Source organism: Phasianus colchicus, chromosome 36 (genome assembly GCF_987193195.1).
Source record: "Phasianus colchicus chromosome 36, bPhaCol1.hap1.1, whole genome shotgun sequence".
NCBI classification, from domain to species: domain Eukaryota; kingdom Metazoa; phylum Chordata; class Aves; order Galliformes; family Phasianidae; genus Phasianus; species Phasianus colchicus.
Window position 1 is genome coordinate 244,166 of NC_143471.1, and position 27,268 is coordinate 271,433.

A 27,268-nucleotide genomic window follows, 5' to 3' on the forward strand; every position below is an offset into this window, starting at 1 on the left:
TGCTCCTGATGTTTGGTGGCAACCTCTGGTCCTGGCACTGGGCTCCACTGGATGCAGCCTGGCTCTGTCCTCTCTGCCCCTCCCTGCAGGGTTTGATGGTCATGAGTGGGTTCCCCCTGAGCTCCCTTTCTCCAGCTGAGCAGCCCCCTCTCTCTCAGCCTCTTGTCGTAGAAGAGATGTTCCAGTCCCTTCACTGTCTTGGTAGCCTTCCATTGGACTCTTTCCAGTATGTCCAGCTGTCTCTTGTACGGGGAGCCCAGACCTGGAACTGTTCTCCAGGTGCAGCCTCACCAGTGCCAAGCAGAGCAAAAGTAATGGTGCAGAATAATGGTCCTTGCCTGCTACAAGAGAAATCAGGACTAGGGCTATAATGGGAGCACACTGCTTTATGATTATATGGAGAACTGCTAGGAAGAAGGCCTGGTGGGCCTGAACACAGATGGCAGGTGGTCCAGCTTTTGTTTCACTGGAAACCAGATACACCATGGGCAGCACTATGGAGATATGTTCTCCATGTAGTTGTGCCCCTGTGGCTTCTTTCTGATGTGCTTGGGAAGTCCCACTAGAATAGACTGCTGCATGAGACGGAAACCTGATACCACACCACTTGTGTGGGTGAAGTTTTACTATCATCTTATACGTATGGTGGTTTTTTTTTTTTAGTTCAATTCTGTGTGTGCATTGGTGCGAGCCTTTGCTAAATCCTTTTCTTGTGACCTTAGGCAACAATCAAGGGGATGTCAAGTTTCAGTGCTGAGCAAAAAGCGCAGGCACTCAGGAAGGCCATAAAGGGCTTTGGTAAGCTGATCTCCCTCCATGGGTTAACTTTTATTTTTTCCCCAGCACCGGAAATGGCTGCTCTGGTGGTTTGTTAGAGGGAAGTGTAGCTGCTTGCATTGCTCCACTGCACAACTGCCCTAAAAATCATTGGAAACAGAACTTCATGTTCCAAAATGCAGCTGTTCTAGTGGTGTGGGTCCTGGCAGCTTTGTGTGCATAGATGTAGTCCTGGGGTTGTTGAGAATTGGTTGCATAGGGGACTGGAGGTGGCACTTTTGATTCTTGTGCAAGCAGCTTGACTAGCTTCCATTTGTTTCTTGCGCAGATGAAGATGCCATCATTGACGTCTTGACCGAACTAAATGTTTCCCAATGTCAGCAAGTTCTGATCACCTATAAGAGCACTATTGGCAAGGTAGGTGGTCTTCAGAGACGTGTGTCACTTGGGTGAAAAGTGAAAAACGACCCAATCTCTATAAGAGAAAGCTCAGCAGAGACTTTACCTGACCAAGGTAAAGTTTGTTTTTGTTCAGTTCAGAGCAGTTGTTGATGCAAGGAGGGTTGGAGCCTGAAGAGAAGTGGTAAACAGCTCAGTTCCTTCTGTCCTTGAAGGCCGTACCTTCTGCCAACTTCATTCTCCTCTCTTGGCCTTCTAGGATTTGATTGATGACTTGAAGTCAGAGCTGAATGGGAATTTTGAGAGGCTGATTCATTGGGATGATGATTCCCATCACCATGTATGACGTGCATGAACTAAAGAGGGCTGTGAAGGTTTGGGAATCTTCCTTTTGTATTGCTTAAGTTTTGGCCAAGGACTTACTGCTTTGTTATTTATGTCTTCTTATTTATTATTAACTCTTAAAGAAACCTGGTTGTATGTCACAAGCAGTTGCTGGTAGCTTGGTGATTCCCTAGGGAGCAGGAACAGATGAAGGTTGCCTGATTGAAATTCTGGCTTCTCACACCAATGAAGAGATTTGTCACATTAATGAGAACTACAAGCTTCATAAGTAGTGCAAAAAGCCAGGCCTTATCCTACTGTCTGACAGTCAGTTTGTGTGTGTGCAGGCAGGCGTGAAGAGGAAGGAGTCTGGGGAGCTTTTAGGTGTGACACACTGGCCAACTTAGCTGTTGCTGTTTGTCTAGAGAGAAGCTAGACTAGAATTTCACCAGCAACTGAATTGGTGTAAATAAAATGGGGAGGAACATTCTGTCTGTATGGCTCTCTTGTCAGTTTCTTACTGTCTGTCCTTCTTAATTGGAGGCTGTAGCACTAATTATGATGGCGAGGAGTGCTGCGGTGATGCTGAGAGCCCTGGGCATAGTTCTGTACTTAGCTAGGTTATGGCTGATAGATGTTGTGGGCAGCACCTAGGTGATGGCCCTGCTCCTAATGGATACTCTGTGTTCTTGCTAGAATATGGCTGCTCCATTGAGGATGACATCGTACCTGACACATCTTCGATCTTTCAAAGGGTGCTCGTGGCCCTTGCAACGGTGAGCTAAGCCAAGAGGAGAAGGGGGTGAATCTTCCTGTGGGCACAGCTCTGCACTCAGTGGTGAGGAGCTCCAGGCTAGCTTTTTCTCACCCTGAGTGTCCCATGGCCTGCTCCTCAAACCCAGCTTCTACAGGGAGGGAACTCTGACTCTGGGTGTGCATGAGTGCTGTGGGCTCTTCTTTAAACAGAATCACAGAATCACTAAGGTTGGAAAAGACCTATAAAATCATCCAGTCCAACCATCCACCTATCACCAATGGTTCTCGCTAAACCATATCCCTCAACACAACATCCAAACGTTCCTTGAACACCTCCAGGGAAGGGGACTCCACCACCTCCCTGGGCAGCCCATTCCAGTGTCTGACCACCCTTTCAGAGAAGTAGTATTACCTAATATCCAGCCTGAATCTTCCCTGGCACAGCTTGAAACCATTCCCTCTAGTCCTATCACCGGTTATACGGGAGAAGAAGCCGACCCCCAGCTCACTACAACCTCCCTTCAGGTAGTTATAGAGAGCAATAAGGTCTCCCCTGAGCCTCCTCTTTTCCAGACTGAACAATCCCAGCTCCCTCAGCTGCTCCTCATAAGGCCTGTGCTCCAGACCCCTCACCAGCTTTGTTGCCCTTCTTTGAACCCGCTCCAGGGCCTCAATGTCTTTCTTGCAGTGAGGGGCCCAAAACTGGACACAGTACTCAAGGTGCGGCCTCACCAGAGCTGAGTGCAGGGGAACAATTACTTCCCTACTCCTGCTGGTCACACTACTTCTGATACAAGCCAGGATGCCATTGGCCTTCTTGGCCACCCGGGCACACTGCTGGCTCATGTTCAGCCGAGCGTCAACCAACACCCCCAGGTCCATTTCCTCTACACAGTCTTCTAGCCACTCCGCCCCAAGCATGTAGCGTTGCCTGGGGTTGCTGTGGCCAAAGTGAAGGATCCGGCATTTGGTCTTGTTGAGACTCATCCCATTGGCTTCAGCCCAGCTATCCAGCCTGTCCAGATCCCTCTGTAGGGCCTCGCTACCCCCAGGCAGATCAACACTTCCAGCCAACTTGGCGTCATCCCCAAACTTACTGAGGGTGCACTCAATGCCCTCATCCAGGTCATCAATAAAGATATTGAAAAGGACAGGCCCCAGCACCGACCCCTGGGGAACACCACTCGTGACCGGTCGCCAGCTGGATTTAGCTCCATTGACCACCACTCTCTGGGCCCGGCGCTCCAGCCAGTTCCTTACCCAGCCAAGAGTGTACCTGTCCAAGCCACGGACTGCCACTTTCTGCAGGAGAATACTGTGGGAGACAGTGTCAAAGGCCTTGCTGAAGTCTAGGTAGACTACATCAGCAGCCTTTCTCTCATCTACCAGGCGGGTCACTAGATCATAGAAGGAGATCAGGTTGGTCAAGCAGGACCTACCCTTTGTGAACCCATGCTGGCTAGGCCTGATCCCCCGGTTGTCCCGCACTTGCTGTGTGATCTCCCTCAAGACAATCTGTTCCATAACCTTCCCTGGCACCGAGGTCAGGCTAACAGGCCTGTAGTTCCCCGGGTCCTCCTTACAGCCCTTCTTGTAGATGGGAGTCACATTGGCAAGCCTCCAATCTTCTGGTACTTCACCCGTCAACAAGGAGTGCTGATAGATGATGGAAAGCGGCTTGGCTATCACCTCCGCCAGTTCCTTCAGCACTCTCGGGTGAATCTCATCCGGCCCCATGGACTTGTGACAGTCCAGTTGGAGTAGCAGGTCTCTGACTGTTTCCTTCTGAATCGTGGGTGGTTTAGTCTGCTCCCCAGCCGAGACTAACAGGTCAAAAAGTGGAGTATCCTGAGGATAACTGGTCTGACCTTTAAAGACAGAGGTAAAGAAGGCATTCAGGACCTCTGCCTTTTCCTTATCGTCAGTAGTCACATTCCCAGCCTCATCCAGTAAGGAATGGAGATTCTCCTTAGTCCTCCTCTTACTGTTGATATATTTGTAAAAGGATTTCTTGTTTCTTTTTATCCCAGCGGATAAACAGCCCAGTAAAATGGGTTGCTGCTCATTTCAGAAGCCCAAAACACATCTGAGCTGTGTTTCACTGTTTGTAAGTTTGTAAGCTGCGTTCCCTTTGAAAGACTCCATTATCCATTTCCAGCAGCTGTTCCTGATTTGGAGTTCTCAGGAGTTGCTTCCAGTAGATGCTCTGGTGAACTGAGTCTTCTATCCTTGTGTCTTTGCAGGGAAACAGAGACGAAGAAATGTATGTGGATGATGCCCTTGCTCAGCAAGATGCTCAGGTGTGTAGTAATATGCTTCCCAATCTATTCTCGTGCATGTGATGCATGGTGAAGAGAAGCCAACCTGTGACATGGGGATGATGGTTCTAGTCTTGTTTGTGAGTCTCTAAGGAGAGATCTCTAAACAGGCTGGTTACTTGGCAGGGGCAGTGACATTTTGGTTGTGGGTTGCCGTGCCTGGTTGCTGCTTGTTGGAAAATATCCATGATCTAGACAAGTATGGGCCAGCAGTGCTCTAGCTCCAAGGAATTAAAGATCTCCTGTACACCCAGTCTTTTCCATGAGCCTTACTTTGTCATCCAAAATGTCTTTAAGTGCCTGTACTAAGCGGGGGAGAAGAAATGGGGAACAGATGAGGTGCAGTTTATGTCCATCCTCTGTACACGGAGCAGGTATCACCTACTGAGATGTAGGACCCCTGCACAGTGTCCTGGGCTTTTCTTTCCTTCCTTGTTTGTGTGTGATGCTTTTGTAGGAGGTCTGTAGCTGTTCAGTAGATGTGAACTCTTCTGAGGCAACAGGTGTCTTAGAGAGAGCTCCATTGCATCCATTCCATTCAGGCTGTTTTATTCCCTCCTGAGACTGAAAGTGACTTCAGAAACCTAAGTACAACTTGCTGCTGCTCCAGCATGCAAATCAGAGATCATGAAATGTGACTGCCCTTGGGGCAGGGGACAGAGGAGCTAAGAAATCTGATTGGCAGCACAAAGTGCTAGGTCTTGAAAATGGTAATAGCTGTGATAGGCCAATTAGCAAGACTGTTAACAATGAGAATGAATTATTTTTGTGGATGGTCCTGATTTAGCTGACAGTGCTGCAGGAATTACTGATCTTGCAACCTCATTACGCTGGGACCCCAAAAACTGCATTAAGACCCAAAAACTGCACGAAGACCAGTCAAGAACAGCACCCCAAAAAGTGCACTAGAGCTATCTAAAAAAAGCATACCAGCAGCACCACAAAATGCACCAAAAGGCAAACAATGGGTCGATCCAAAAAACATCACCAGGAACAACCCCAAACACTAAGATGGGACACGTAAACTGTAACCAGGACCCCACCCCAAAACTGCAGCACGGTGTCATGTCAAGCTAAAAACCAGCCTTTTGACAGCATTCCACTGAACAAAACAGCACTTCATGGCTGTTTTACCCTGCTAATCTGTGGAATACAAGAAAAACTGTTCAGAGCAGAAGCTGTGGAGCTAGATTAACAGCATGAGAACAAAGGACACCTCTGAAAGAAGAAAGAACATCTCACGGCTCTGATTGGATAAGTGCCTGCGTGAACAGTTGAAGAATGTTTTGTAGAATGTTCTGTTGACATGTAGAGGTGGATGGGAAAGTTGTAGGGGTGGATGGGAAAGCTAGAAAAAGAAAACTTGTGAAGGTATATAAGTGATGTGAGAACTTGTAATAAAGGATTTGGATCATTCACATCTGAGTCCGTGCATCAGACGCTGCACTAATCTATCTACTACACTTCTCTATCCTACTACCTACCATCTTCTTGCTCAGCACAGTGTCACAAAATCATGAAGGGGTTGGAAGGGACATCTGGAGGTCCTTATGTCAGCATGAGCTGAGGAAGGATACCCCTGAAGTGGTGCAGGGAGTTGGAGCAGGCTGTGCTGGGACATCCTACACTATATTGCGTCCTTGTGCATCCAGGCCAAGAGGTCACTTCTGTCTTACGAATGGACTTGTCAATAGCAGAGAGACAGATACTCTGAGGGGACAAAGGCCATCAGAGAACAACAAGGTAACACATTTTGGGTGGTATAGGAGAGGCCAAACAAAAGCTGTGGGAAGCTTGGCAGAAGAAAGAAGTAGAGCAACAGAGGTGAGTTATATTGAAGGAGAGGTTGCCTCATCTCTCACCCTGAAAGAAAACCTGTAATCCTTAAACATTAATCCAAACCCGAAAATTTCAGTTCTAAAATCTTTTATTCTCCGACTCTTATCCCACCACCAACACCTCTCCTAGCCCTACACTAAGCTTTTAGTGAGGGTAGGGAGACCTCAATAAAGGTATGGAGATGCCAGGGCAAGAGGTCCTTTCCTGCTAACACAGGAGACTTTCAGGATGCCAGAGCCCTTTGGGAGCTCCAGGTGGACTTTGGGCAGGGGTCTCCACGTCATCTGTTAAGGCAGCAGCTGTCTGTGCGCCAGTAATTGCACCCCATCCCAATTATATATTCACTCTGTTCCCAAAAAAAGTCAACACAAGATTCCCACTAGGGCCAACCCTCAACACAGAGATCACCTCTACCTCCACCATCCTGCTTCCTTCTCAAGGAGCTGTTCTCTCCATGGCCACCCTGCCAGCACTCAAGCTTTCAAACTATGGCTCTGCAGATCCTTTTGGGGGAGCACATTGCTGCCTGCTCAGCAGAACTGTCAGAACTGGGGAGGGGAAAGGGAGCGGCAGACAGTGGCTAGTGGCTGTGAGAAGTAACTTTTGTAATGTGGTCTAGTGGAAGGTGTCCCAGACATGGCCTGAGGTTTGGAATTTTCTTTAATGTCCCTTCCAAATCCAGGAAATCCTTCCAGAATCATCCAAAATGATTTTGTGGTTCCATCATGATAGAATGAGGAAGACCAATAAATGGTTAAGGGAGTGGTATCATGTCTGCTATTTATGTCAAGGAACTAGCTTTGAGAACTCTGGTCTTCTGGGGGAGGGTGGGGAGGGTAAGATCATCTTCAGAACAAGCTTTCCAATTTAGTCAGGAGAGTTTTAAACAAGAATCACCAAGGGAGAGAACCCATCCCACACTGAGGCTGATGACGGTAATGGGTGCCCCGAGTCTGGAGCTGGATCACATGCCAGGAAGACAGCACCTAAAGTGCAGGATAAGGGAACTTCTACTGGTAAATCAGCCTTACTCAAATGCCTGTACACTAACACACAGCATGGGGAACAAGCGAGAGTCACAGATGTGCACGTGCCTACAGGGCTATAATATAATGGCATCACTGAGACATGGTGGGGTGGCTCTCATGATTGAAATGTAGGAATAGATGGGTATAAACTCTTAGGAAGGATAGGCATGGAAGAAGGGAATTGCCCTCTACATCAACAACCAGCTGGAGTCCATGGAGCTTCACCTGGGGATGGATGAGGAGATGACAGAGAGCGTATAGGTTAGGGCTAAAGGGAAAGCAGAGGAAAGAGACATCGTAGTGGGGATATGCTACAGGCTGTTGGACCAGGAAGACTGAGTGGATGAGGTCCTCTATGCACAGATAAGAATAGCTTCACATTCACAAAATATGGTCCTCAAGAGGGATTTCAAACCACTCTGATATCTGTGGGAAGGACAACACAGCAGGGAATCAACAATCGAAGGGGTTCCTGGAATGTGTTAGTGATAACTCCCTCTTCTAAGCGGTACAGGAACCTGCAAAGAAAGGTGCTATGCTGGATCTTGTCCTTACCAACCAGGAGGGGTTTCTGGGCAGCATGAAGCTCAAGGGCAGTCTTGACTGCAGTGACCACAAAATGGTGGAGTTCAAAATCTTTAGGGCATCAAAAAGGGTACGCAGCAGGCTTGCTACTCTGGATCTCAGGAGAGCAAACTTCGACCTCTTCAGGGAACTGCTTAGTAGAGTGACATGGGAGAAGGCCTTGGAGGGAAGAGGGTCCTACGAAAGCTGGTTGGTATTCAAGGACCATGTCCTCCAAACCCAGAAGCAGCGCAACCCAAGAGAGACAAAAGCAGGCAAGAATGCCAGAAGGCCTCTGTGGATCAACAAGGAGCTCCCAGACTGACTTTGTTACAAAAATAAAGTCTATGGGGAGCAGAAACAGGAACGGGTTACCTGGGAGGGCTACAAAGAAGCTGTCTGAGCAGCCAAGGGTTGGGTTAGGAAAGCTAAAACCCAGACAGAATTAAATCTAGCCAGGGACATAAAGGGGAACAGGAAATTCTACAGGTGTATCAGTGATAAAAGGAAAGCCAGGGAAGATGTGGGCCCTCTCTGAAACTGGAGACCTATCACGAGGGATACAGAGAAAGCTGAGGTGCTTGGCTTTGTCTTTGCAAAAAAAAAACAAAAAAACAAAAAACTGAGGTCTTCCTTTGCCTTACTCTTAACAGACAAGTGCTCTAGCCATACTGCCCAAATTGCAGATAGCAATGATAAGAACTTGGAGAAGGAACATCTGCCTGCTGTAAGTGAAGATCGGGTTCAAGACCCTGTAAAGGACCTGAAGGTGCATAAGTCAATAGGACTCAAAAGATCCATCCCTGGGTTCTGAGGGAACTAGTGAACAAAGTTGCCAAGTTGCTATCCATCATATTTGAAAGGTTGTGGCTGTCTGGTGAAGGTCCCACTGATTGGAAAAGGGGAAACATATCCCCCATTTTCAAGAAGGGAAAAAAAAAGAAGATCAAGAGCTCCATGTAAGTGTCATCTGAAATCCAGGAAGAAAACTCTCTAACTCCAGTGTGGTGTTAGAAAGCAGCATTCCTTTATTCCTCATGATGCGCACCGGGCAAGTTGACAAGCAAGCGCACTCTCTCAGAGTTCAGGTTCTACATCTGAACAGTGAAGACATACATATGCAGTACACTGGCATATATATTCATTCTTTTTCAAGGTCCCATAGATATGTGGTAATGTCCCTTTGGGCATGCTCAGTGGTATCTGGGGTGGTCGAGTGCCCACCTACTTCTTCCCCTTTTTTCCCCATCAGCTTCATCGTTGAAGCCTTTAATCCACTTCCATCCACTTTTCCCCAATTTGGAACATTTCCATTGTTTCCATTGCACAGTGAATCACTTTTTAAAAACAATGTATGTGGAACCCGAAGAAAATGGCCTTGCACATTTTGAGGCAAAAGATAAAAGTATTCTTCTGTGACTCCAATACTTCTCGCGGGGCAAAATCATTGAGGTAGAAGATAAAAGTATTCTATTATGTCCCCAGTGCAAAGTTATTGAGGAAAAACAAGGCTGTTAACCCACTAAAGCTGAAATGGAAAGTTTCACAACTATCACGTATGTATTCCTTTTGCTAAACTGATATACTGGTACTTAAACTACTGTACTTTAACGTGCCCCACTGCTAAAGAAACCAACCCGTATCACAAGTGATATTGCTGTTGAGGTCCAGCATGTGGATGTAGTGGTAGGGGAGGTGTGGATCATGGGATCCTCTGTGGTGCAGGAGACTTCTTCATGGCAGGGCAGGAAACATTGCTGGAGCGTGCTGTGGGGCAGAACAGCTCACTGAGACTCAGTGTGGGTGGCAGATCTTGAAGCAGGGTACAAAAAGTTGCTATGGGGCACCTTGAAATGAGGTGAGGAACGCTTCTGAACGGGGGGCAGGAGCTTTCTGCCAGGCAGATCAGGGAGAAGGTGGTCACAGCTGGGGCCGAGCACCACACTGTGAGGCACAGCACCCCACAATGAGGCAGGCGGACCCGGAAATGCCTTTCTTTTCCTCTTCCCCTTTGCCCAGCACTGCAGACCAATGGGATCCGGCCCAGCGGGGCCGCCACAGGGCCGGGGTCCCGCACCCGAAATGCCGCACCCCGGGCAGGGTTTGCTCTCGGGCTGGATTTATCCCCACTTAGGGCATCCATCCAAGTAAGGGATTAGAGTGAGGACTATGGGGTTGAGTTAGGCCCGAACAGGATTTGGAGCTTCCCGGTGGGCGCGAGCGCTGTTACGAGGCAACCGGCGCTGCCATTTTGTCCATGGCGCCCAAAGGGAGGAAACGGAGAGGGTGCGGCCGTTCTCTCTGCGCCTTCACCCCGCCGCCTCTGCAAGCTCTCATTGGCTGGGTGCGCTGCCATTTGCTGAGCGATGGCTGCCATTGGCTGGGAGGGCGGGCAGGAGGCGTGGCCGAACAGGTAAATCTGGGGGTGGGGAGGCTGCAGCCTGCTTGCGTGGTGGGCACGATGGGCTGGGACTGTTCAGAACGGCACCGGGAGGAGTCGGAAATTGTGCTGAGGACTCCGGGAGACGCGGCGTGCGGCGCCCCTTGAGGGCGTGCGGCGCCCCTTGAGGGCGTGCGGCGCCCCTTGAGGGCGTGCGGCGCCCCTTGAGGGCGTGCGGCGCCCCTTGAGGGCGTGCGGCGCCCCTTGAGGGCGTGCGGCGCCCCTTGAGGGCGTGCGGCGCCCCTTGAGGGCGTGCGGCTGGTGTCTCCCAGTACCACCCACTGAGGGGCTGTCACCTCGGTACCGCCTGGTGCCATCTCCACACCTGGACCCAAATGAAAGTTATAATCATGAATAATGAGGTTACTGCAGGGATAACGTAATGGTGTCACTATAGGAATAACAGGGTTACTCTACAGATAACGGGATTACTGCAGGGACGATGGGGGACAGATGGACACAAGGACAAAGGGACAGATGGACACGGGGATGTGGGCTCAGGAGCTTTACAATAAATTGATATTTATTATGGAAAAACAGGCTGTGTCCTCCAGAGGATCTGGTGGGGACATCTACGGATGGTCAAGTTTTCATGCAACAGAGAGGGGACAGCACAGGGGTCACACAAATGTGCCATCCTGAAAGACAAAGTACAGGAGATGACCTTACGGGGTCCTCCATCCTATATAGCCCTCTCTTGGACTGAGGGAAAATCCCTGCTTCATAGATTCAATTGCTCCCAGGTCTCATCTGGAATCTCTGGAATACAGGGACCTGAAGGGGGGGGGATGGAGACCAGGAGATAGGGACCCAAAGAAGGAACAAAGGTGCTGGAAACATTCAAATTATTTCCTAGGATGGTATCTCCGATGTATAATCAATGAAAATTATATAAAGGATTATTATATAATTTAATAATAATAAGATGTTATAATAATGAAATAAGCAAGAGAGTTAGGTATAGTGAGACAAAGAGAATAAACAGGAGGCTTACCCAAGTCGTGGGCTTGCTCAGGAAACTCCAGTGGAGTGGATCTTCCTAAGAGAGAGAGAGATCCTTCCCCACTGGTAGTCAGCTCTTAAATGGGTGCAGGAGAGGTGGAGCCAGGCTCCACCCCTTCCTGCAGCACAGGTGAATTGCTTTCACCTGTGCTCCCAGGGCTGACTCATTGCTCGCCTCAGGTGACTAATCAGAGGTTCAGGCCGTGACTCAGCAGTTCCCATACACTCTGATAAAGCAGATTTTATTCTCAGTTGCAATGGTGGGCGTCCCACAAGCAGGAGAGCCCACAGAAAACAGCGTTACATCTTTTATTCCCTATTTCCTGATGCTGATCTCTTTCTCCCCTAGTTCCTCATTGGCTGAGTACTTCAGGTTCACAATCTTCTCTATGCTTCACTAAACACGGAAACACTGGACAAACATAAATTTTTGCTGCCTAAGCATAAATCTGTAGTTAATTAATTAACTTATTCCACACCTGATCATTGTTTTGCGGATATCTGCTTGTCCTTCTTTCTACAAAGATAAGCTTGGGAGAGAGGCAGGGAAGTATCCTGGTGCCTGCCTGTCACATCCCAGCCTTCTCATGGAGTGAGACAGTCCGGCCTTGTGTAGAGGCCCTGGCTTCTTTGATGTTTGCTAAATCTGTTTTTCTTTTCCTGGGAGTTTCTTATCCTAACAGAACAACTCTACAATATGTTTTCTAATCCTTAGCACACTATACTCTCATTGTTTGGAACATTTAACAACTATTACAGTTTTGCAAGAAAGAATTAATCACATAATTCAGTAATAATGTTTCTAAAACATGCCGCTAACGTATACAGTATTTTACTTCTTAGATCAAGTATTTCTAAGGATAAGTTACAGAGTACAAATGCATTATGTTCTACTTCTTCAAACCAACAGCTTTTTTTAATATCAAATTAAAAAAAAACAACATTCCATTCCCACAATTCCCCCGTCTTTTTCTTTCACAGTGTTGATTTCTGCAATTCCTTTTTTTTTTTTTTTTTTTTTAAGGTATGATTCTAAAAACTTCTTCACTTTCTTTGTTCTCCACTTCGTCTAATATCATTATTTTATCTGTGTGCGGTGGTGGTTCCACTACTGTTTGCTTCAGCAGCGCAGTTTCAATTAATCGCTGCACCAATCCCCTCACGCAGGGGGTAATACAGCAACCGATGGCTGTCAGGACTCCTGCTGCCACAGTCAAAGAAGTAAATATGGACACAATCATTTTCAATTTGCCAAACCAGGACTCCAACCATCTGGTAAGGGAACTATCTATTCCTGAGTTTTCTGCTAATTCACTGGCACGAGTAGTAAGCCCCGTAATGCTCTAGTTATTGTACCATCTGGTGCTGTGTTATTTGGGATAAAAGTACAGTAATGAGTGCCCAACATTACACACACACCCTTTTTCAGCTAATATCATGTCTAGGGCGATCCTATTCTCCCAGACCATCCTGCTTGTAGCATCCAATTGTTCTGCAATTCCCTTTATTGCCTCCTTTGTATAGTTTATAAATCTCTGCTGATTGTAATAGATGTAATTTATCCAATCTACATTTTTGTTAATTGTCACCCACCAGAATAGAGATTCAAATCCTGCAGCAATTTGATTTCTAGCCTTAAATTCATCAGGGACACCTCTGGGCACCCCAATTGACTCTCTATATATTGTATCGTCATCAAATGGGACTCCTAAACCTCTTCTGTTCCTTTTGTGAATGTGAGATAGATCCTTCTCGAATGCCAGAGTGAACGGTATAGCCAGATGAACAAGCGCACAGGTACCTCCCCAATGAGATGGGAGAGTGGACCGTAAGATCTTCCCACCGCAATACCACCAGAGATCCGCTCTGGGGATTCTCAGCCTTGAATAGTTCCCCACTAAATCTTTTGTAATGTCCAGGGTTTCACTGCATAGTGAGAAATTCCCTATAGGCCTGGTAGCCTTCATACCCTCTCTTGAGAGACAAGCTGTATGGTTACCAATGGCCATAGAGAATGCAGGAGGGATTCTGGCATCCATCTCTGATATCGGGGGAAACAATAGGGAGAGTGATTTACAGGCTTCATTTCCCCAGGTGGTTTTCTCCTGGTACAGGGCGATCATACATTGCATCCCTTGGGAATCCTTGGTCCATCCCAGAGGAAGGGGTACTACCTGAGCTACAGGCTGTCCCGATGCACAAGCATAGCAGTTGCTATGGTTGAGACTCCAGACAGTATACTTTATCCATTCTACCCAGGCATTCACATCCCTGTATCTCGTCTCAATTCCAAATGTTTCTCTGAGATCTTTTATTTCCATAATTACTGCAGCTTCAGGACTTTCAGAAGGATTTTTCTCTCCCTTTTTCTTATCCTGGACTTTTCAAGTATGATCAGGCAATGAATCCCATACAGCTACTCTGAATCTAGCTACTGGGTCTCTTCCCCGAATGTTTATTCCAATCCCAAAAGTGATGTTAACAAGGCTGTCAGCTTTGCTAATTGTTATTGTCACCGGATTACACTGCAAGGCCTGGCAGTCTGGTTGGATAATTCCCTTAAACATACTAATTCGTTCTTTTAGGGTGTGTGATTGCAGCGTATCAAATATCCCTGGGGTGTATGTCCAGCCTTGGTAGGCAGTTGTCCACCATACATTATTCCATCCCCTGCAAGGGGATCTCTTATTCATGCCTAATTCAGGACACAGGTATTTCTCTTCATGACTCAATTGTCATTGGGCACTTAAGCCCCTGCAGGCTATCACATTGCAAGCATTGAATGTGACAGTCTGAGGCATTTCTTGTTACATTTACACACATCTTAACAGGGTATCCTCCTGCTCCCCTCTGCAGGTCATCCTTTTCCCAGGCAATCATTTGACTAAGACATTCTTTAAAGGTGATCACTGTCAGAATCAAAACTACTAATTGGTCCCTCTCCTGCATCATTATTAACTCCTAAACATCTATACCGTTACTATAGTGAAGAATAGGATATACTCCAGTAGAAATACAAATATATATATATCCTAAACGCCTCCTTACCTACACTGGTTATGAAAAGAAAAAAATAAAAAATTACAGATTAGTTTATTTACAATTTCTTTCTAATTTTTATCTTTAGAGGATCCTCCATGACAACAATTTCCCATGCTTCAGGATTAGTGGAGGGTTTTACTCGAGTGTAGTGAGTCCAACCTTTCTTGGCTGTCCTGACAGCTGTTTCCGGTGTCAGAAGTACTTGGAACGGTCCTTCCCAGTCGGGTTGCAGCTTTGCCTCCTTCCAGGTCTGGATGAGGACCCAGTCTCCAGATTGGAATGGATGAATTTGAAATTCCAGAGACGGTGTCTGTGCTAACAGTCCTTGGATCCTGAGAGATGATAGTGAGGAAGACAATCTGAATATATAGTTCTGAAGAAACATATCTTTAGTTTCAATCTGCAGTACCTCATTTTTCCTTCCAAGATATGGTAACCCAAATAACATTTCATGTGGGGAAACCCCCATGTCCCTTCTCAGTGCTGTACGGATTTGGAAAAATGCCAGAGGCAAACATTTAGTCCAAGGTAGTCAAGTCTCTAAGACCAGCTTAGTGAGGTGTTTCTTTATTGTCTGATTCATTCTCTCTACTCTTCCTGACAACGATGGGTGCTAGGGAGTATGAAATTCCCACTTAATCCCTAAAGTGTGCATTAGTTTCTGTAATATGTGTGAAGTGAAATGGCTACCTTGGTTCGAATCAATATATTCTACAACTCCATATCTAGGAATTATGTGTTCCAAAATTATTTTGGCCACCGCATTTGCAGTGGCAGATACTGATGGAAACGCTTCTACCCACCCAGTTAAATGGTCGACTAACACTAATAAATACTTGATTTTTCCTACATGTGGAAGTTCCATAAAATCTATTTGAATACTTTGGAATGGTCGAATCCCTGGCTCTCTTCCCCCTTTAGGCCAGTTTCTGATAGCCTTATTATTCACTTTCTGGCAAACTACACATCCCCTACAGACCTGTTTAGCCAGAGTATTGAAGGGTGACATACATGGTTCCAACAACCCATCTTTCAATAATCCTTGTATCACAGGTTTAAGCCCAGTACGTCCCTCAAAAGGAATTGGATATTGTTTCTGTCTTATGGTCTCATATTTTTCCCGCAGCTTTATTTTTAAGGAGTTATTTTCAACACCCCCCTGTTCCCTTCCTTTGCCCAGACCATGGGATCTATATCTTTCTCATCTGTCTCAGTTAACACATTCATTGATACTGTCATTCCCTCCTGACAGGTTGTTATTTGGATTCCTAATTTCATCATAAGATCTCTCCCCAATAAATTAGTACTTGCATCAGGTACATACAGTAATTGTCCTGTAATTGTCTTACTCCCTAATCTCAATTCAGTGTTTTCAAAAAGCGGTACTCTCATCCCCTTTCCCTCTACCCCACTTGTACCCTGTTCCTGGTACTAGGATTGTACAGTTACTTTCTGGTGTCTGTACCCCCCCCATATGTTTTATTACATTCCCTTAGAATCAAATTCTATAAAATACTAAAGGGCACAACAATGTGTCCATCTGGGTATACATCCATCTGTCAGCTTGCTCTCTTCCCTTCTAAATCATTAATTAAATTCCTATCCTCTTTAGAATACCTTATAGGTTCTGACTAAGGTTCAGATATTTTAAGTTTACCATCTGGAATTAAAGCCAGTTCACCAATTTCTTTTCCTTCAGCTGCCTGTTCTGCCCCCTGATCCACCATCATATTCCCAGTTTCCTGTACAGTGCCACTATTCTGATGTCCTCCACAATGTATAACAGCCATGCTGCTCTTCGGTAGATTTACATCGTGCTGAATTTGTTTTCCTTGTGTGTAAGCAACCCTCGCTTTTTGCAGACAGTACCATGAGTGGGTACCACCCCAAAAGCATATTTAGCATCTGTCCATATATTTAAGGTTCTTGTCAAGGCAGTTATTTCAGCCTTCTGAGTGGAAGTCCCCACAGGTAATGGTTTTGCTTCATTTACCTTGTCAGTAGCAGTTACTGCATATCCTTACAGTCTCCTTGTCTCACAAAACTGCTTCTGTCGATGAATCCAGGAATCCTCAGTGTCATCCAATGGTTCCTCCTGTAGGTCTGACCAGCTGGCATAGACAGCCTCCATGCAGTCGCACACTGCTGGCTTGGAGGTAGCACTCCATTGGTGTTCTGGGTGTTCAGCAAATTGCTTCCTTCTCTTTGATCAGTTATGCTTTCTGTTGAGAAACTTGATAGCCATTTAAATCAAGAAATTCAGCATACTCACAGTCCATTGCACACAGTCCTCTTTTGTTACTGTGGCATCCACATACTGCAGTAAAGTTCCACCATGGGATAAGGGAACCCAAATCTCAGGCTCACAAGCTGACCAGTTCTCAAAAATCATTGGACTGTTCTCACAGCCCTGGGTAACACTGTCCAGGTTAACTGAATTTTTATTTTTTTTTCCCTTCTTCCTATATTGGAGTTTTCTTATTCAAAGGCAAATAATTTTAGGCTAACACTAACACTATACTCGCATTGTTTGGAACATTTAACAACTATTACAGTTTTGCAAGAAAGAATTAATTACATAATTCAGTAATAATGTTCATAAAACATGCCACTAACATATACAGTATTTTACTTCTTAGATCAGCTATTTCTAAGGATGAGTTACAGAATACAGCATTATGTTCTACTTCTTCAAACCAATTGCTACTTTTTAATGTCTAATGCAGAAACAACATTCCATTCCCACAGAGGGAACCCAAGGACGAGAAACTGAAAGGATCCAAGGAGAGGAGACAGTGAAGATCCAAAGAGAACAAAACAAGGTAACCCAAGAGAAGAACTCTAGGAGACTCAGAGAAAGGGAATAAGTGGGACCCAAGGAGAAGCAAAGGAGGACACTCAAAGAGGAGGGACTCAACTAGAAAGAACCAGGAGGATCCCGAGAGAAGGAACCCAGGGTACAGAGAGAACCCAAAGAAAGGGAACTGAGGGCACCAAAGGAGGAAGAGGTCCCCAGCCAGCCATTGTCACTGAGACCTGATCCTCACACCTGAGTGTGTACATGGAGGCACATGGAGGAACAGTGTGAGGCAGAGCGTGGCTGCCTTCATCTTCCTCTGTAGGAGCTGAGTGAGGCTGCAGGAGGCCCTGCATTTGTCCTCCCAGGACTCCTTCCAGCTCCCCAAATGGCCCTGGGCTTTGCAGAGCCCCCCTGGCATGGGCTGAACCCAGCATGCAGCCAGCCCCCGCCCCTGAGTATGGGAAGGAGCCAGTGTTCAGGGGACAGGCACTGAGCACTTGATGTTGATGGCACCCAGATTCAAAGCCACCGAGTCCCAGTGCCTGACATCTTCTGACTGCAGGGATATGGGGAAAAAGGGGTATCATGGAGACATGGAGACATCGTGGAGACCATGGGAACATAAAGCTGGTATGAGGGCATCATGGGGACATCATGGAGATATGACACACATGAACAGATTGGTGACAGGTTGGAGTTGCAGGGATGGGCAACTGAGTTACTGGAAGGCAATGAATGGTCAGGCTGTGTCCCCTCAGTGCCCCTGTCTTCAAGCAGAAGTTCAGGAGTGAATAACAAACCTTGGCTATGGCAGCTTCCTTGTTATATATTTCTGCAAAACCAAAAGACCACAACTATTAGAATAATCAAATCTCAGATTCATGGGGTTATGGAATCATAGAACCACAGAATCTCTGAATCATAAAACAATAGAATCATGAACCAATCAAGTGGGTTTCATCAGGAGATACGTCACATATTCTCTTTTTTAATAGCTGACAGTCAGAAATCACCATGTTATATCCAGAAGTCTGTATCACATACCGTCAGTGTCTCTGTCTGTCACTAGGATACACAGACTGGGAATCAAAGGCTGAGAGTGAAAAGGTTAAGTTTTGAAGTCATTGGACCATGTGCCTGATTTTCAGCAGAACAAAAGTGTCCTACTGGTTTTGTTCCCATTATGATACAGTCTCCTGTCATAGTTTCAAATAAAGTGAGCCTTATTTTATCCAGATGAAAAGAGAGGAGTAATGAAACACTGATAAATAACTTAAAACTGTAAATGACTCGATGATTCTTCAAGGAAACACGATACGCCAATGTTAAGTGTTACATCTGACAGAATATGTATCTGCTCACAGCTTGACTGGACATTTACCATAAGAGATCTATATGTTTGTACAGTCAACAAACGTACAGTTGAAAGAGTAGTGCGGTTAGGATGGTACTTTACAGGTGTTATAAAGATTATCGTGGTGGAAAAGAGACAATCGAAGAAAAAATGCTTGCTCGTATCCAAGGATCTAGGCTCACGTTGGAAAACTCCAAAAAGGAGGGATCTCCAGAAAGAGATCCTTCCCCAGTCGTGGTCAGCGCTTAAATGGGGTCTAGGAGGGGTACAGTATATTCAGAATATATCACTTTTTATTTCAAAATTTTTAACAGTCATCCCTTATTTCACAAACTTTTTTCTTTTACAGATTCATACCGATGCTGCGGTCCCTTTTCACGCCCCCGACCCCGCACATCCCATCCCACCGCCGTTCCCCTCCCGGGACAGCCGCACTGCCGCCATTTTCCCCGTCAAAGGGCGGCTCCATGGCGGCGGCAGCCTCAGGCGGTCGAGGGCCGCAACGGCCGAGGGCGCCGGCGCGCAGCTCGTCTCCGGGCGGCTACCCGAGCTCCAAGCCGCTCGGCCGGGACGGCTTCGCCTCTCCACGCCAGAAGGGGTCCGCCTCCCCGGGCCCTCGGTGGGAGCTCCCCGGGCACCGTCGGGGCGAAGGAACCGCGCGGAGCTACGGGGATGGAGACGGGGCCGGGGCCGGGGCCGGGGCCAGACCCCCGGCGGAGGCCGTGCCGAGCGCTCCCCGTCGGTTCCCGTCCGCAGAGCACCTCCGCACCAGCAAAGATGAGAGCGAGGAAGAGGAGAGAGGTGCGTGCGGCCCCGAGTCCGGCTTTGGGGGCGTTGGGGGGTGGAGCCGCGCTGCGAGGGGCCGGGCGGGCGGCGGGCTGCTGCGCCTCGTTTGTTCGTTAATTGACCACACCTTTTTATTTTTACAACTTCATTGCTTTTTTTCACAATTTTGTCACTTTTTTTTTCCCCCAAATACTTTTTCCCTATTTTTTTCAGATTCGTTATTTTTCCTTACGATTTTCAGAAGTCTGTCACCTGTTTTCAAGAACTTATTTTACAAGTTTATCCCTTTTCTTCCATGAATTCGTTTTTTCCACTAATCTTTCGAAGTCAATGTTTTCACAATTTTTTTTAGAATTGATTAGTTTTTTTCATGATTTTGTCACATATTTCAGGTTTTCTAAACAAATTCATTTCTTTAAACAGAATTTGCAAAAATTCATTTTCACTTTTTTCAACAAATTCGTTATATTTTTTCATGATGTGTTACGATTTCTTCACAAAATCATTCTAGTTTTTTTTAACAGTTTTTTCATAAATTCATCACATTTTCTGTTACAACATTTTCCCACAAGCTCACTTTTTTTTCCCATGTATTTATTCCTCTTTTTTTCTTTTTTCTTTTTTTTTCCACAAAATTGTATGGTTTTAATGAATTTTTCACAAATTTATCTTTTTCGGAATGAATTGCTTTTTTTTTTTTTTTTTCTAAAATCCATCCTTTTTTTTTTTAGAATGTTATGGCTTTTTATGAATTCATAAGTTTTCAGGTTTTGAATTATAATTCATCACTATTTTTTATCATGGACTTTTTTTCTACTTCATGGGTGGGTTTTTTTTCAATGATTTTTTCTCAGATTTATCTTTTTTTTTTTTTTTTTCCCAGTAATTCGTTTTAATGATTTCTCATTGAGTTTTTTTCCTTTTTCCAGAAAATATTCAGAAATGCATCTCTTTTTATCTCAAAATTTTTAACAGTCATCCTTCACGGACTTTTTTCTTTTACAAATTCATTACTTTTTCATGTCTTTTGCATTTTCTTGCACAAATAAATTGCTTTGTTTCACAAATTTTATGAATCCATCACTTTTTTTTTCATGAATTTCTCTCTTTTCCCAAACAAATTTATCATTTTTAACCTAGTGATGTTTTCCCCACTGTTTTTTCATGATTTCATGTATTACTATTATTATTTTTTAATTTTGTAAACCTTTGTTCATGAATTTAACATTTGTTGTCATTATATCATTATTATTCATTCATATTTCATATCACTATATCATATTAGTCGTAATATCACCATGTTGGTTTTTCATGAATTCATTCCATTTTTTCACCCTAATTTCTTTGTGATGTTTTAACTTTTTTTTTCAAGATTTCATCATGAATTCACCCAAATCTTTCACAAATGTGTTACCAGTTTTTTTCACCATGCATTTTTTAAAGAATGCATCATTTTTTCACACATTTATTGCATCCTATCTCACATTCTTTTCACAAATTTATCTATCATTTAAGTCTTCTTTTCATACAAATTAATTGAATTTTTCTTTACCTTTTTTCACTTTTTTTCTAAGTTTTTTACTGTTTTTCCATGATTTTTTTCACTTTTTCACAAATTCCTCACCTTTTCCTGCAGATTCATGTATTTTCCCCTCACATTTATTATTTTTTTCACCTGTTTATTTCTTTTTTCACAACCTTTTTCATGAATTTATTATGTTTTTCATTTTTTCACTTTTTTTCATATTTCTTCACTTCTTCACAAATATATTGCTTCTTTTACATGCTTTGTTCTCCCTATTTAGAAGACGTGGATGAGATCTTGCTGCTCACCACTTTTTTTTTCTCTTTTTACACAGTATTTTCATTAGGTTTTTCACCTTTTTTTTTCCAAACAATTCGCATATTTTTCACAATTCCATTTGTTTTTTCATGAATTCATCACTTTTTTACATGAATTTGTTGCATTCTCTTCAGAAATTTTGTAAGAAGTCATCATTTTTTCATGTTATTCTTTTATTTTACAAATTCATGGTGCTCTATCTAAGGAATTTTCATGGATACATCTTGGTTTTAGTTGGTTTTGGTTTTTTTTTACTGAATCCAGTGCATTTTTTTCTTCCACAATTTCTTCATGAGTTTTTTCCTTTTTTCTTTTTTCCCCACAATTTTATCACGAATGAACCTTTTTTTTTTTTTAACAAACTCATCATCAATTTTTCTCATGCTTCTTTTTTTTCAACTAATTCGTCCCTTTTTTCATGGATTCATCGCTTTACATATTCTTCTCACAAATTTATCCATTTTTTCCACAAATTCATAGTTTTCTGCAATGCGTGTCCCCGCTTTGCAGAGGACCTGGCTGAGAGTTGACTGCTCAACAAGCTGCTCCACACCTCGCTGGTAGAGAACAGCCACCACGTGGAGGTGTTGCAGCAGGACCCCTCCTCCCCGCTCTTCTCCATCAGAACCTTCGAGGAGCTGCACCTGTGAGTCCCCCAGCACCTGGCCTCGCACACCCCACTTCCTATAGAATGCCCCAGGCTGTGCTTTTTCACAGGAAAAAGGAGCTTTTACAGGGTGTGTACACCATGGGCTTCAACAGGCCATCAAAGATCCAGGCAAACGCTCTGCCCATCTTGATGGCACATCCGTGAGTCCTTACCCCGCAGGAAGGGATGAACCAGCCCCAGTGTTCTGCCTCCCTGTGAGGTGCCAGCGCACAGACCCCAGACTTTTACTGCTAACATTTCCCTTGCAGTCCCCAAACTCTGATTGCGCAGAGCCAGTCTGGGACGGGCAAAACAGCAGCATTTGTCTTGGCCATGCTGAGCAGAGTGAAAGGTGCTGAGAGGTACCCGCAGGTATGCAGCAGGAGGATGGCCGCTGGGTAGGGGCAGAGATCTGGGTTTGCTCCTGTTACGTATGGCTTTGGGGTGTTGCAGGCATAGCTCTGGGTTTGTGTCCGTTTTGTAATTGCTGTTGATTATAATCTCAAGTATCGTCATTGCTGCTCATCATAAACTCAAGCATCCTGGTTACTGCTCACTGTAATCTCAAGCATCCTGGTTACAGTTTTTTGAAGTCTCTAATATTAAACGTCCTAATTGATGCTCATTATAATCTGCAGCTTCCTGGTTGCTAGTTGCTACTCATTTATACTTTTCAATGCTTTTTGATGCTTTTTGATGCCTGCCTGTTGCCTAATATCTCTCCCCCCCTCCCAGTGCCTTTGTCTGGCTCCCACCTATGAGCTGGCCCTGCAGATTGGCCATGTGGCAGAGAAGATGGGGCGGTTCTGCAATGACATCAGGGTCACCTATGCTGTGCAGGGCAACAGAGGTTAGTCCAGGCCTGATGAGAGATTACAGCAGTTAGCAATCCCTAAGTGAATATAGGAATGCTCCATAAGCCCTGAAGTGCCAGGAGTTGCGCAGAGCTTGCTGAAGCAGTCTGCATTCGTGTGTGCTGCTGATAAGGAGTCACCCTGATGACCACTGGCTTCTTTTTGACACAGACACCCATTTTGCTGGTATCTAACCTTAAAAAGCTGCAGGGAAGCACTAAGCTCAAAAATTGCTACCTGCAATAGAGCTTCTCTTTGGAACTGAGGAAGTGAAGGACAAACATGATCAAACTGACAGAAATATAATTTGTTGAGTTTCCCGCTGGAAACCTCTTTGCATGTTGTTTTGCCCATGCCTTGTCCATTCCTTCCTTCTTTCTTGTCCATTTCTTTACTGTTCCTTGCTTGTTCCTTGTCCGTCCCTTTTCTTATTTCCATTCCCATGTCTTTCCCATTTTTTTTGCCCACTCCTCACCCGTCTCCCATTTTTTGCCCACACTTGCCTTTTTGACACCCCTTGCCCCTTTCTTTCCCGTCTTTTGCACCCCCTCTGGCAGTGTCCCCAGGCACCGTGCTGGAGGAGCAGATTGTCATTGGCACGCCAGGCACTATGCTGGACTGGTGCTTCAAGCGGAGACTGCTCAACATGAGGAGGATCTGCATGTTTGTGCTGGATGAGGCTGACATCATGATTGACATGCAGGGATTCTCCTCCCAGAGCATCCGCATCCAGAGGTGAGTCATGGGAAGATGCAAAAGGGGGGGAGGAAGAAGGTAAGATTTTTCACAGAGGGCTTGCTTTCTCCAAAATGTGTTGATTTGTTTGTTTTTTTCCATAAGACTTGCATTCATTGTTAAATTGTAAGATTTTCACCAAAAAGTGCTAATGTACAAAGTCCTAGAGTAAATGAGTCCTCAATGCTAAATGAATTCCATGGGCTAACAAACTATCAGTGCTCTTGAGTCCACAGTGCTGTGTGCCTGTTTTTAATGAATCCTTAGTGCTAACGAGCTGCTAGGTCTGACGAGCTCTTCTCCTGCCCCAGGGCTCTCCCCAAGAACTGCCAGATGCTGCTTTTCTCTGCCACCTTCAAGGAAAATCTCTGGAAATTTGCCATGCAGATTGTCTCCAGGCCCATCATCATCAAGCTGCGACAGGAGGAGCTCACTTTGACCAACATTAGGCAGTACTATTTTGTCTGCAGGAACTGGGAGCAGAAGTATGAGGCCCTCTGCAACCTCTATGGCAGCATCACCATTGGCCAGGCCATGATCTTCTGCCAGGTACATCTCATCTGCAAACAGTGAGTAACTAGTATTCTGTCTGGCATGCTCAACCCAAGAGTGACCTCAATGCTGCTCCACAGATTGCCACAATGAATACAGGGGAGGGATGGGAAGCACACAGACAGCATTTAAAACTAAGTGTGGTAACAGCGCCTAATGGTTGAAACCACATTTACTTAACTGCCTTGGTGGGCATTGCTTGGAAACCATGCTCTGTTTCCTTAACCTTTATACTTTGTGTCTAGCAAAGACACTTTATGATCCAACTTCTTGCCCTGCTGCATCATTTTTGCTCCTTTGTGTCCCAACTTCCTGCTTGTTTTTGCCTTATTTCGAGGCTTTGTCTATTCCAAAGCACCAGGGGCTCAATGGAAAGGAGCACAGGCATTGGGAATGTGAAGGACTGGCACTGAGCAAGCAAGGATTTGGTAAAGTGATGTATTGGCATTAAGCTAGATGAGCAGTAGTAAGGACTTGGGGAAGTTGAAGGGTTGTTGATTGAGAGCAGCAGATGCAGAGCTGCTAGGGAAGCTCAGCCTTTTCCCACTTATGCAGACCCGCTGGAGTGCAGACTGGCTCTCTGTGAAGATGATTCAGGACGGGCACCAAGTGGCCATGCTGACAGCAGAGCTGTCCATCATGCAGAGAGCTGATGTCATCCAGAGGTTTCGTGATGGGAAGGAGAAGGTTCTCATCACCACCAATGTCTGTGCTAGAGGTCAGTCCCAAAAGCAGACACACTGAAGGGTGAAAATCTGCTTGCTTCCCCCAAGAAAATTCCTTTGCTCTGCGCCCTGTCGTGTGGAAATCCCTTCACTTTGAACAATTTTAAGCACTTAGGTTTTATGCTTCATGTTTCCAACTGTGCAGTGACAGGCCGAACTTTATCATGAAAGCTGAGGCTTTTGTCAGTATGATTCTGTGAATTAGGAAAAATTGACCATGATGGGGACTCAAAGGCAAAAGGGATGATAAATGCAAGTTTATCACAGAAGTGATCACAAAAAGAAAAAAATGATCAGAAATGCAAGGAAAAATTGGTCAGAAAGGCAAGGAAAGAGGGATTTAGAATGGAAATTTCAGAGAAAAAGTGATCAGAAATGCAAGTGAAGCAGTGATCTTGTCCAACGTGCACAGCAATTAAGAGGCAGCCTTCAGAGGGGGTTGGTAGATGGCTTTTGGGGTGGTAGAAAGCTCTTTTTGAGAATCCTCTGTCACTCAGGGATTGACGTGGCCCAAGTCACGATTGTGGTGAACTTCAGCCTTCCCATCAACCGTCAGAAGCAGCCAGATTTTGAGACCTACTTGCACCGCATCGGGCGGACAGGGCGCTTCGGGAAGAGGGGCATCGCCTTCAATATGGTGGACAGCCACAGCACGCACCTTGTGCGCTGCATAGAGGAGCATTTCCGTGAGTGCCCCTGTTCCCTTGTTCCTCTGTTCCTCCAGTGTAGCCAAGGACTACAAGCTCACCACTTGGTCATCCACTTTTCAATTTTTTCACTTCCACAGTAGCTGGAACTTTGTTTTTGGTTAAAAAAAACAAACAAACAGGGAGTGGGACTTTGCAGAGACAGAGCTGAGAAATTATTTAATAAGAAGATATAATTTAATAAGATATAATGAAAGATATAATGATATAAAACGAGAAAACAGACTACAAGGATTAGAAGCAGGGCTAAGCACACTGACCTGCCCCATTTTGCAGGCCCATTTTCTGCTTTCTTTGGCCTCTCTTCTCTGTGTTTCTCCCTACTGCCTCCTCTTCCATGTTTGTTACAGGTTTCTAACAATTCTATTCTGTGATTCAGTTCCCTTACCCTTCTCACCACAAGAGTGTTTTTCTCATGCTTTTCCCAGTTATAAAATGCAGAGTGAGCCCCCTGGAGTGGTCCCTGTGATTTCCTAAATAACCTACCAATTAATGAGCTTTGTTCTTTGTAGTTGTCTCAATCTTTGTTTGTTTCTCTCAGTTTTCTTTCTCTTTTTCCCCTTTTCTCTTTGTTTCCCAAAGATGAGACTTAATGTGGCAAAGAGACAAGTGTGTGATTTCCAAGATGAAAAACCAAGTGGTGGAGTAACCTCAGTTGTCTGATCTTATTTCTTCATTCTCTACAGTCAGTCATAATGTTGAGATTGAAGGGACAGGACTGTCTTACAAGGATTAAACATCTTCCAAATGTTGCTTGCTTTTAGGATAGAGCATCTTCCAAATCTTCCATTTTTTAGATTAAAATATTGTATAAATGTTTGTTGTTTTGGGGATAAAATGTCTTTCACAAATTGTACCTTAATTCCTAGTGAGTGATGAAAATTGATGTGGGAGCTCAGATCACATCTAACCCCAACCCAAACTGATGCTTTTCACTTAAAACCTCTCTACAAATCTTGCTTTTTTTTAGCAGCCCCAAAGCAGTGGCACCTTGCCATTGCCAGAGACGTTTTTCTTTCTTGCACTGACATTTTTTTCCTTTCTACAGAGACCAAGATCAAGAGGCTGGACACAGATTGCATGGACAAGCTCGAAGAGCTGGAAAACTGAGCAAAAAACATGACTTAGCTTCAAAGAACTCACATTTTGGTTTAAAATGTGTGGAAAATCCAGGATAAAATCTCCCAGTTTTCAAAGTTCCTGGAGGTACTTGGTTTTGTTGTGACATTTTAGAAGGAGAGCAGGGGAAAAACCCTCAGCCTAAAAAAATTATTCTGATTGGTTTCTTTGATGTTTTGGGGGAGTGTACCTTGGTGTTTTGTGGAAATGCTCCTTGATTTTTGGGCAGTGTTTGCCTGTTTTGGACACTTGCTCTGTTTGGGATACTATTGCCCTGTTCTGGGCTCTGTTCCTTGTTTTGAGGTGGGGTGGTGGTTTGTGGTTCTGGGGCACTGTTTGTTGGCTGAGGGTACGATTCCTTGTTTTGTTGGTTGTTGTTGTTTTTTTCTCTGAAAGAAATAAGTTTAAAGCAGACAAGTCCCGGTTCAACCATCTTGGTGTCTTAAGATTTGTGCAGAAGCTAGTCTTGAAGAGAGGAAGCACTGTTTTGTAATGTGTTAATTTCAGAGAGTGTGAAGAGGAGTTGGAAACTGGGGAACCAAAAAACAGTTCATTAAAGATAATAAACACAAGGGAAAAATGCTATTTTTTTTTCCTAATTTCTTTTTTTCCTTTTAAATAAAAGCAGTTTGGTTTTATTTAGCATTTAGCTAAA

At 44.9% G+C, this 27,268-nt stretch overlaps 2 protein-coding genes and 2 long non-coding RNA genes across 11 annotated transcripts in view; 2 read left to right on the forward strand and 2 right to left on the reverse strand.

The window, feature by feature from the left end:
* LOC149913500 (uncharacterized) overlaps positions 1 to 27,268 on the reverse strand; it is a 207,287-nt gene that overhangs the window by 173,620 nt on the left and 6,399 nt on the right. The window lies entirely within an intron of this gene.
* LOC149913511 (annexin A4-like) lies at positions 698 to 5,212 on the forward strand. The gene is made up of 4 exons (XM_090129463.1): positions 698 to 798; positions 1,106 to 1,194; positions 4,500 to 4,556; positions 5,117 to 5,212. The coding sequence occupies exons 1-4, from the start codon at positions 738 to 740 to the stop codon at positions 5,210 to 5,212; spliced, it is 303 nt and encodes a 100-aa protein (XP_089985589.1). The 5' UTR covers positions 698 to 737.
* Positions 10,681 to 17,044, reverse strand: LOC116239320 (uncharacterized). Its single transcript, XR_016461081.1, has 3 exons — positions 16,483 to 17,044; positions 11,440 to 14,821; positions 10,681 to 10,770 (listed from the first exon to the last, which is right to left on the reverse strand). It is a non-coding gene; the product is annotated as an uncharacterized LOC116239320 (long non-coding RNA).
* On the forward strand, positions 17,353 to 26,690 carry LOC149913512 (ATP-dependent RNA helicase DDX25-like). Of its 8 annotated transcripts, none has more exons than XM_090129443.1 (9): positions 17,361 to 19,444; positions 21,753 to 22,082; positions 22,191 to 22,293; positions 22,657 to 22,771; positions 23,333 to 23,510; positions 23,822 to 24,059; positions 24,618 to 24,780; positions 25,285 to 25,473; positions 26,543 to 26,690. In XM_090129443.1, the coding sequence occupies exons 2-9, from the start codon at positions 21,964 to 21,966 to the stop codon at positions 26,602 to 26,604; spliced, it is 1,167 nt and encodes a 388-aa protein (XP_089985569.1). In that variant the 5' UTR covers positions 17,361 to 19,444; positions 21,753 to 21,963; the 3' UTR covers positions 26,605 to 26,690. The 8 variants fall into 8 exon arrangements, with proteins under 8 accessions (XP_089985575.1, XP_089985569.1, XP_089985570.1 ...); XM_090129444.1 differs by having other exon boundaries at positions 21,783 to 22,082; XM_090129447.1 differs by having other exon boundaries at positions 17,363 to 19,444; positions 21,753 to 21,918; positions 21,990 to 22,293.

Coding starts and splice junctions, on each gene's coding strand:
- LOC149913511 (XM_090129463.1), top strand. CDS start 738: ATGTCAAGTTTCAGTGCTGAGCAAAAAGCGCAGGCACTCAGGAAGGCC. Junction 799..1,105: donor GAAGGCCATAAAGGGCTTTG/GTAAGCTGATCT, acceptor TTTCTTGCGCAG/ATGAAGATGCCATCATTGAC. Junction 4,557..5,116: donor TTGCTCAGCAAGATGCTCAG/GTGTGTAGTAAT, acceptor CATTCCATTCAG/GCTGTTTTATTCCCTCCTGA.
- LOC149913512 (XM_090129443.1), top strand. CDS start 21,964: ATGCCCCAGGCTGTGCTTTTTCACAGGAAAAAGGAGCTTTTACAGGGT. Junction 23,511..23,821: donor CAGAGCATCCGCATCCAGAG/GTGAGTCATGGG, acceptor CTCCTGCCCCAG/GGCTCTCCCCAAGAACTGCC. Junction 24,060..24,617: donor AGGCCATGATCTTCTGCCAG/GTACATCTCATC, acceptor CCACTTATGCAG/ACCCGCTGGAGTGCAGACTG.